The 9,641-nt window shown below is 40.5% G+C and overlaps 2 protein-coding genes across 2 annotated transcripts; both read right to left on the bottom strand.

Annotated features, from left to right (window-relative positions):
- Positions 1 to 2,208: 2,208 nt before the first annotated feature.
- LOC132630682 (uncharacterized) lies at positions 2,209 to 6,107 on the bottom strand. Its single transcript, XM_060346241.1, has 2 exons — positions 5,229 to 6,107; positions 2,209 to 2,646 (listed from the first exon to the last, which is right to left on the bottom strand). Exons 1-2 carry the CDS (start codon positions 6,105 to 6,107, stop codon positions 2,209 to 2,211), a joined length of 1,317 nt encoding a protein of 438 aa, XP_060202224.1.
- Positions 6,108 to 6,249: 142 nt separating this feature from the next.
- LOC132630681 (uncharacterized) lies at positions 6,250 to 9,366 on the bottom strand. Its single transcript, XM_060346240.1, has 4 exons — positions 8,195 to 9,366; positions 7,951 to 8,077; positions 7,593 to 7,884; positions 6,250 to 6,722 (listed from the first exon to the last, which is right to left on the bottom strand). The coding sequence occupies exons 1-4, from the start codon at positions 9,364 to 9,366 to the stop codon at positions 6,250 to 6,252; spliced, it is 2,064 nt and encodes a 687-aa protein (XP_060202223.1).
- Positions 9,367 to 9,641: the final 275 nt, after the last annotated feature.

The raw sequence follows: 9,641 nt of genomic DNA, 5'->3' as shown, positions 1-9,641 counted from the left end.
ATTTTCTTTAGGTTCCTTAGACAGCTTTACGGTGTTGGAGGCAAGTATTGCTTCGACTCTTGAGGAACTTAGGAAAATCAATATTATCGATGTTTCTGCTTTGGAGGGTCTTGTCGAGAACTTCTTCAAGGCGTATGCGGAGTATGACTCTTTGAAATCGTCGAAGATGACTAAACAATCATACCAAGAATCACTTTCAGATGCACAACGGCGCCTCCATGATGCTAAACAAGAACATGGAAAGCTAGATGAGTCTGTGGAGGAGCTTTAAGCAAATCTTGCGAATGGGGAGAAAGACTTAGCAGCCTTGAACTTTACGAAGGAGAAAATTATCGCATTCCTTGACAAACACCAAGAGGATTTGTCCAAAAATCAAGAGAAAATCACCATTACAGAGGGCGAGATTTATACTATTGAAGCTAATCACATGTTGTCTCATACCAAGCTTGAAGAGGCGGTCGAGAAGAGTCGTCAACAAATCCTATGTTTCAAGCCTTTTCCGTGACTTAGATTCTTGCTTAGGAGTTTTACTTTTTAATTGCTTATTATGATGTAGTGACATTCCTTTCTTGGAGTAATAAAAGTAGTCGCCTTGATTTCAACATGAATCATTTCGTCTTGAGATTTGGATTAATTTTCTCTCCCCCCCTTTTTTTTTGAAGATAACTGAAGATTTTTTTTTTTTTTTTTAAATTTAGCTCGAATTTTGTCTTGCTCAACTCTTCAAATTTGTGCTTCGGTGGCAGAAAATTCATAACTCGGAGTAGGAGTGTTAGAATGACGAGATTCCAGTTCCATTGGAAAGGGAACTCATTGAACTACAATCTATATAAAAATCACAGCCATATTCCTTCTAGATTTGTTCAGAGAATTCTCCTAAGTTAGCTTAGATTCTGCCTTGTTGGACTTTTCAGCTTTGTGCTTCGGTGGGAGAAAATTCATAACTCGGAGTACGAGCGTTGGAATCACAAGATTCCAATTTCTATAGAAAGAGGACTCACTGATCTACAATATATATATAAAAATCACCACCAAATTCCTTCTAGATTTGTACAGATAATTCTCCAAATTTAGCTCAGATTCTGCCTTGTTCTATTTTTTCAGCTTTGCGCTCCGCTAGGAGAAAATTCATAACTCGGAGTGCGAGCATTGGAATCACAAGATTCCAGTTTCTTTGGAAATAGTACTCATTGATCTACAATATATATAAAAATCACGGCCAAAATCCTTCTAGATTTGTGCAGATAATTCTTCAAATTTAGCTCAGATTTTGCCTTGTTGGACTCTTCAACTTTCCGCTTCGGTGGGAGAAAAAACATAACTCGGGGTACGAGTGCCGAAATGATGAGATTTCACCAGTTTTGTTGGAAAGAAGACTCATTGAACTACAATCTTTATAAAAATGACGGCCAAATGCTTTCTACATCTATATAGATAATTCTCCAAGATCAGCTTAGAATCTGTCTTGTTCGACTCTTCAGCTTTACGCAATTTGTGGTAAAAGATCTCAACTCGTCATAGGAGCGACATTATAGCTTTGGCAAGCGACTACTTGAAGCATCCATCAGATATTTTTTAGTGGCATTATTCTTTGAAGAAATAATGCCGACTTGATAGAGTCATTTAAGACAAACTGCAATCATCTTCGGCTGCAACTGCCGTCATGAATAGCTTAGATTCTTTGTATAGGATGTTGTATAGATATTTTCATCCTTTCTTTCGAATCATTGATGTATCAAATTCTTTCAAGAATGAACCTATAAAATATTCTCACTTGCTGCGAATTGTCTTCTTCTTTCCAGTTATATATGTCTCCTCGCTGAAAGAAGTCAAGCGTCGATCCCATATCGCCGTGCTAGATATATATATATATATATATTATATTATTTTTTTTGCTCATGCGACTGAACTTAGAATAATACTCTAAGCGCCTACGTACCTCGGTAAAGAGGATCAAGTCATATCGTAGTTCAGAAAAAAAAAAAAAAAGGATTTTTTTATGCGACTGAACTTAGAATGAAACTCTAAACGCCTACGTACCTCGATGAAGAGGATCAAGTCATTTCTTAGTTCAGAAAAAGAAGAGTTTTTTTTTGTTTGTCCTAACTTTTGCCTAGGCCGCCTCTTTCGAGGTTTTCAACCTAGCGGACATTTTTTTTGGGGCTGTACACAGTTTAAACTCATGCGGGCCAGTAGTATCATCTTACTTCAAGGATAGTACATCTTCAAGAATTTTCCGTTAATAGGACCGATCCGCAAGCCATCTGCATCTATAAGCTTGTAAGCACCACTTGTATAGGCTTCTTGGACAACATACGGCCCATCCCACATTGAAGTGAACTTGCTTCCAGATTTAGGAGATATGATAATGGGTCTTTTTATCGCCAGGACTTGATCACCAACTTGGAAGGACCTCAGGCGAACCTTTTTATTGAAAGCACGGCAAAGACGAGCTTGATAACATTCAAGGCTTTGCTGAGCTTCTATCCTTTTCTCATCAAGGGCCTCTAACTCTTCAAGGCGTAGACGAGCATTTTCTTCTTCAGTGAGCCCTTCTTGGATAGCGAGCCGCAATGAAAGTATTTGGCGTTCAAGTGGAAGGACCGCTTCAGCTCCGTAAACAAGGGAATAAGGAGTTGCTTGAGTCTATGTGCGATGAGTCGTTCGGTATGCCCAAAGAGATTCTTCCATTCTATCGTGCCAATCTCTTTTAGACTTGGAGATGACCTTCTTTAACAATGTTACACCTCCCATTTTATTTCGAGGAGATTTCGGCTTATTGGTGGTGTATACCTTCGGTACGGTAGTCCGCACCAGAGTTTTGGTCATGAGATATTCTGCTTGGTATGTGTACAGGTGTATAAGTATGTATTCTTGACATTTTGAGGAAATTGGAAGTGAAACGAATCGAATCGGAGCAAAGCGAAGCAGTTCAGGAAAACTACTGACACCAGTCAGCGTTGATCGACACGTCGATGAGCCATCGCCTGGCACCGTCGACAAGGTTCTGTGATCAGACCTCTCAGGTGGAGAATCGATGGCGCACGTCGACGAGCCGTCGACCCTGCTCGTTGACCCGCGGATCTGGAAGCTTCCAGCCCTGATTATAAATATAAGCTCCCACGTTTTATTTCATTATTTCTTCCAAGAACAGACCCTATATCTCTCTAGAACCCTCTAAAACTTTCTCTCTATTTCTACAACAATCTATACCAAGAAATCTAGAGCAAAAGCCAAGATCTAAGAGATTCATATACTAAGAAGCCTATTAGGGTTTGTGGAGAGTGAGAATTTCTTTGGCATGCAAGTGAAGGGTTCCATTCTAATGGAGTAGAGTGACTCAAGGATTGTTCCCAAATGTTTAAGGCGAGTTTTATGTTTATTTCTTATTATTGAGAGTATTGAGGGGTTGAAAGACTTGCATTATGGAAGAACATAGAATATGGAGCTTAAATGTAGAATGAATGGTATTCTTGAATAATAGTTGACATGAATCATGACTCTTGATGTATTATGAATATAATCTTGTTACAAATGACATTGAGAACATGGGATAAACACTATATGTGAGTAAATGTAGTAGTGCACTATGACCATGATTATGGATGACTTGAAATGAAATTGGGAAATGTGGATAATGTAAATGAACAGAGATTATTGCTTAGGATATTGTGAATGTTATCATAGATGCTTGGGAGTTGATATATGATATGGAGAAGGTTGTATAAACAAAGGAAATGCTGCCCAATTTTCTCTAGCCTTAGTTAAGCATGTTCATGTGATCGATTAGCTAATTTTAATATGGACTCTCTTGAAGGTAGAGACGTGAACATTGAAAGAGAACATTCAAGTGATAGAGTAGCCAAACGAAAAGGTATGTAAGGCTAGTCCCTTCTTTCTAAGGCATGATCCTCATGAAATAAATTCCCTTTTCTTTCCATGACTTTCTTACATTCCGGAAAATATGAGTCAACGTTATATAGAGCTCCTTCTGAGACAATGAATAAGAGATGCGTTTTGAATTCGATAATTTTAATGAGAAGCCTAAGTCTAGAGATTCTAAAGCCTATGATATGACGTTAATTATTATTGCTAAATCCACCTTATGATACTAGTTCCTTCAAGGTGAGTTATGATGATTATGATTTTTCCATAATAGAATCGGGGGTTCTAGACCTTACGTCACCCCGATATGGTTATAGATTATCTTAAGACTCTAATGTATGTTTTATGATGAGTTTATGAGATGTATGCGATGATACGATTCCACCGTGCCTAGATGGCCGGACATGTCACCGCGAAGGCGGGCTGCATATGATTCCACTGTGCCTAGATGGCCGGACATGTCACCGCTAATGCGGGCTGCTTATGATTACACCGTGCCTAGAGGGCCGGACATGACACCACTAGTGGGCGGCGTATGATGGTACCCGGACGCAGGTAAATGAGGATTATATATGTGATAGGTCGATGTATGTGATATGTTTAAAATGCATTTACTCTTAAAGGCTAAGCAGGTTATGTTTTCGCTTTATGTTTCATGATTTCTTTATTATGCTCATTTTATTTAAGCCTTGCATACTCAGTACAATGCTCGTACTGACGTCCTTTTCTTTGGATGTTGTGTTCATGCCCACAGGTAGACAGGGAGATGATCCAGACTCGTAGGAGCTATCAGCAGATTTTGAGAGCACTCCATTATTCAGGAGGTGCTACTGATTTACCATTTTGTGTGTATATATATTTTGGGCACGACGGGGTCCTGTCCCGTCCATATGTCTAGTACTCTAGTAGAGGCTCGTAGATACGTATGTGTGGGTAGTATGGTCTCACGATTTCCCATTTGTATATGTATATTTTTTTGATAGCCCAAGGGGTTTATGTATATAAAGGTAATTATGTTTCAAAGTGAAAATGGTTTCCCTATGATTAGAAGCATGAGATTAATGAATGAGCGCAGGATGAGTATGGTGAATAGTAGTACGAGTGGTGCTTGGTGGTTAGCCCCGTGTACCCGTCATGGCCCCTAGTCGGGTCGTGACAAACAAGTTGCACAAGGTCTTGTTAAATGCTTCAGCTAGTCCATTTGCAGCAGCATAATACGTAGGCGAGTTTCGTTGGTTGAAGCCAAAAAGCTCGCAAATCTTAGTCATCAATTTGTTAGAGAACGGCTTGCCATTATCTATTATGATATAACTAGGAAAGCCGAAACGATAGATGATGTTTACTCGAATGAGGTTTTCCACATTCTCCTTTTTTACTTCTTTGAGGGAGACAGCCTCAGCCCATTTTGAGAAGTAATCTGTTGCAGCTAAGATGTACAAGTGTCCACTAGAAGATTTTGGTAGCAGTCCAACCACATCTAGCACCCAAGCGTCAAATGGCCAACATGCAACAGTTGGATGTAACACTTCAGGAGGTTGGTGTATAAAATTTGCATGAAATTGGCATGCTTTGCATCTTCGCGCGTAGTCCAAAAAATCTTTCACCATTGTTGGCCAATAATACCCCATCCTTTTTATATGAAAGTGCAGTTTTGGCCCAGATTGATGTGATCCACAAACTCCAGAGTGTGCTTCTTGCATAGCTTGAGTTGCTTCTTCTTCCCCCAGGCAACTCAAGAGAACTCCCTCGAACAATCTACGATACAAAGTATCTTTGTAGTAAAGGAAGCGAGGGGCACGACGACGAATTTTGGTCTTTCTTTTTGGATCTTCTGGAAGAATGCCATAACACAAGTAATCGATCATGATTTGTCGCCAATCGACTTTCTCAGCTTTAGAAACGACCACAAGACGCTCGAGTTTGCTTTCTTCATCTTCATCGTCCTCCGGCGGTACTACCCGTTTCTGGCATATAGTGATTTGTGCTTGGTCAAGCAAAGTCAATGTTGAATCCAAAGCAGCAAAAGCATCAGCCTTCTTATTTTCCTTCCTTGGCACATGCTGAAGAGTTACGTTACCGAGCCACCCAATCAATTTTTGTGCATAGTCATGATACAGGCGCAATTCTGGCTTTTTGACCTCGTAGGTACCCAACAATTGATTGATCACCAATTCAGAATCTCCAAAGACTTGTAATTGTAACTGCTTCATATCAACAGCCATTTCAAGCCCAAGTATGAGTGCTTGATATTCCGCAACATTGTGTTAAGGTTAAGGAATACAGTAAGACCTTCTCTTGAGAAGTGACGAATATCACACCAGCGCCAGCTCTTTCGCGATATGCAGCACCATCAAAATACATCTTTCAAGGCTGTTGAATTTCAATGACCATTGCATCCTCATCGGGTAGTTCATCAGTTAACTCCCAGTCATTGGGTATCGGACGGTCTGCTAAAAAGTCCGCCAATGCTTGCCCTTTCACAGCTATTTGAGGAACGTACACAACCTCAAATTGTTGAAATTGGAGATACCACCTTACTAGTCGATCGCTAAGGATAGGTTTCGACATCACAAATTTGATGGGGTTTGCTTTGGAAATAAGACGAACAATATGAGCTTGAAAGTAGTGTTTCATCTTCTGAATCGAGAAGACTAAGGCCAGACATAGCTTTTCCATCGGCGAATACTTCAACTCATTTGGCGTCATTATCCTACTCAAGTAGTAAAGGGCATTTTCTTTCCCTTCGCTATTCTCTTGGGCTAAGAGTGCTCCAACTGATCTTTCTTGTGCCGATACGTGTAGTATCAATGGCTTTCCAGGCACAAGAGATGCTAGAACTGGAGGTTTCGTCAAGTAAGATATGATGCTCTCAAAGGAATTGGCACAAGCTTAATCCCATTCGAAAGGAGCACCTTTCGTCATGAGATGACTGAACGGCTGACACTTCCCTACTAGATTTGAGATGAATCTCCTAAGATACGCCAGCTTCCCTTGCAGAATTTTCAAATCACGGATGTTTCTTGGCTCGACCATCTTCACGATTGAATCTACTTTGGCTTGATCAATTTCTATCCCCCGATGTCGAACGACAAAGCCAAGGAATTTTCCAGAGGTAACCCCAAATGCACATTTCAGAGGATTCATTTTGAGTTAGTACCTTCGTAGTAGGTCAAACACCATTCTCAGGTCTTGCAAGTGATCGCTCTTTTTTCTTGATTTTACCATCAGATCGTCAACATAACATTTGACATTTTTGTGAAGGATGTTGTTGAAGATATTTTGCATAGCTCTTTCGTATGTTGCTCCAGCATTCTTCAAGCCAAAAGGCATTACTTTGTAGCAGTAAATACCTTTAGGAGTGCGGAATGCGGTAAGCTCTTCATCCTTAGGTGACATACGGATCTGGTTATAGCCATATGAGCCGTCCATGAAGGACATCGCCTCGTATCCAGTAGTGGCATCAATCATAAGCTCAACAATGGGAAGTGAAAATTCATCCTTAGGGAATGCATTGTTGAGATCCCTAAAGTCAACACATACTCGAATTTGTCCATTCTTCTATCTCACAGTGACAATGCTCGAAATCCATATAGGGAACTTAACTTCACGAATGAAACCAGCCTCAATAAGCTTGTTAACCTCATTTTCAATCAAGGGAACCAATTATGGCCTGAAATGTCGTTGTGCTTGTTTGGTAGGACGTGTACCGTTCTTGAGAGTGAGATGATGGACCGCAACTTTAGGGTCTAAGCCAGGCATCTCTTTGTAACTCCAGGAAAATACATCTTTATATTCTTTAAGTAATTCGACATAAGCACTCTCTTCATCGACTGCAAGTAAAGAATTTACACAAGTGGGCCTTGGATCTTCATCAGTTCCAAGGTTGACTTCTTTCAATGCGTTGACTGTCGTTTTAACCCCTTCTTCAAATTCGGGCAGAGCATCCTTAGCGTCTTCATCTTCTTGAGGTTCTCCATCGTTGATAGATATATGGTTACACTAAGAAAAATCCTCCAACTCTTCGTCAACCTTTATTGGAGATAAAGTATCCCTTTCATCTTGTACAGTAACATGATATGAAGAGCCAACACTTTGTTCATCTTCATCCCGTTCCTTGGTGTAGACCACAATATGCGAATTTTCTTTTAGTACTTCTCCATATGAGACCATAAGATCCGTTTGCCGCCTCATCCTAGAAGGGATCACACTTCAGAAGTCTTTGGAGATATTTTAAGATTTGGGAAAAGCGGATGATTTCATACACTTGTGGTTTCTCCGAATCTTGCTTTCATTCTTCATTGGTCCTAACCTCTCAAATACAGAAACCCTCGCGGTCAACTTTCCAAGTCGGTCAAAAACAAACGGCCTTTTGTTAGAAGCGAGAGGTTCCTCTTCCGCAGTAATGTAGTTGTTACTTACCCTTCTTATGGAGATGCGAACTGGTGGGGGTTGCTTATATCCTAAACCTTCACGTTTTTGCCTCGCTACAGGTTCCATCAGAATCTTCCCCAATTTTGATGGTTCGCTAGGATTGTATCCATCCTTTGCAAGTCGTTTGTAAGCATTTGGATCAAAACCTTCATCTGTACGCTTCATAGAGAGTGCTTCATTGTGTGGTGAACTGCTAGCCACAAATCTTCCAAGTAATTTCGTGGATGACTTTATTGTGTCAATCTGCTTGATAGGAAGGGTCAGTCCTCCCAACATGTTTCCCTCATCCTTTTTGGCCTTTGGAACATAATGAAGAACAGAAGTCACTTTCGTACTCGAAGAAGCACCATTTGTGTTGGGAAACTTACTCACATCGAAGGACCTTTGATCTTCCTTAACTGCTACTTTCTCCTTCCAAGCAACTATTTTTGCAATTTTGTTCATGAACTCAGCATTATCGATTATTGCAACTTCATCAACTTTTGCGGCACATTTCTTTAAGTAGAACTTGGCATTGGCGAAGTGCGCTTTAGCTTCAATGAATGGATTATCATCGGCCATAATCTTCTTTTCAACCCCATCTTCATGATACTTCAAACACTGGTGGTAGGTTGAGGGGATCACCTTTTTCTCATGTACCCAAGGCCTACCGAGCAAGATGTTATATGAAGTCCTTGCATCGATCACATGCAACCACGCGTTAGATTGCAGCTCGCCGATGGTGAGGTCTACTTTGACAACTCCTATGACTCTTTGTCCCCCTTGGTTGAATCCTTGGATCATCAAACAACTTGCGAAAAGATCCTCCATTGCGATTCCAAGCTCCTTCATTATGTGAATAGGAAGGATGTTAACTCTAGATCCACCATCGATTAGGATTCTGTTCACCTTTTGCTCACGTGCAAACCCAATCATTAATGAAGGGCGATTATGAGGTGTGTCGCCGAGTAGAAGGTCATTATCGGTGAATGTGATTTTGGCCATGCACGCATCTACGACTTCAGGAAATGACTTTGCAGAGTCTTTTGATGATGGACATGACGAGGTCATGTTTTTTCGCCTCCTTCTCATCAACGGTACAACATGAAGCTTTTACATCATCAATGATGAATTTGGTGTGAAATCAACTTGGCAAGTATTCTCCTAATGTTATTGGCCGACGTGGTTCTTGGTAGTAGCACCCCTCTATTTTCTCCTTCTTTGGGTGCTCAACTGGATTTTTTATTTCGGGTTTTCTCACCTTTTTTCCCTTAGTTTGTCATTTCACTGAATCTTTTCGTGAACCTATTTTGTGGCGCTTGCAACGAGTTACGAGAGTCCAACCC

This window comes from Lycium barbarum, chromosome 3, assembly GCF_019175385.1.
Source record: "Lycium barbarum isolate Lr01 chromosome 3, ASM1917538v2, whole genome shotgun sequence".
In the NCBI taxonomy this organism is placed as follows: Eukaryota; Viridiplantae; Streptophyta; class Magnoliopsida; order Solanales; family Solanaceae; genus Lycium; species Lycium barbarum.
Note: the sequence above shows the minus strand (reverse complement) of the source record. Positions and strands in the feature narration are given on the sequence as shown.

Excerpts from the sequence above, each read along its gene's own strand:
- LOC132630682 (XM_060346241.1), bottom strand. The coding sequence starts at position 6,107 with ATGGCTGTTGATATGAAGCAGTTACAATTACAAGTCTTTGGAGATTCT. Across the intron at positions 2,647-5,228 it reads ATGTGGAAAACCTCATTCGA|ACTCAAGCAACTCCTTATTC; the intron begins GTAAACATCATC and ends CATCGCACATAG.
- LOC132630681 (XM_060346240.1), bottom strand. The coding sequence starts at position 9,366 with ATGACCTCGTCATGTCCATCATCAAAAGACTCTGCAAAGTCATTTCCT. Across the intron at positions 8,078-8,194 it reads AGGGTTTCTGTATTTGAGAG|GATGAGGCGGCAAACGGATC; the intron begins GTTAGGACCAAT and ends GATCCCTTCTAG. Across the intron at positions 7,885-7,950 it reads GCTCTTCATATCATGTTACT|TGTAACCATATATCTATCAA; the intron begins GTACAAGATGAA and ends GATTTTTCTTAG.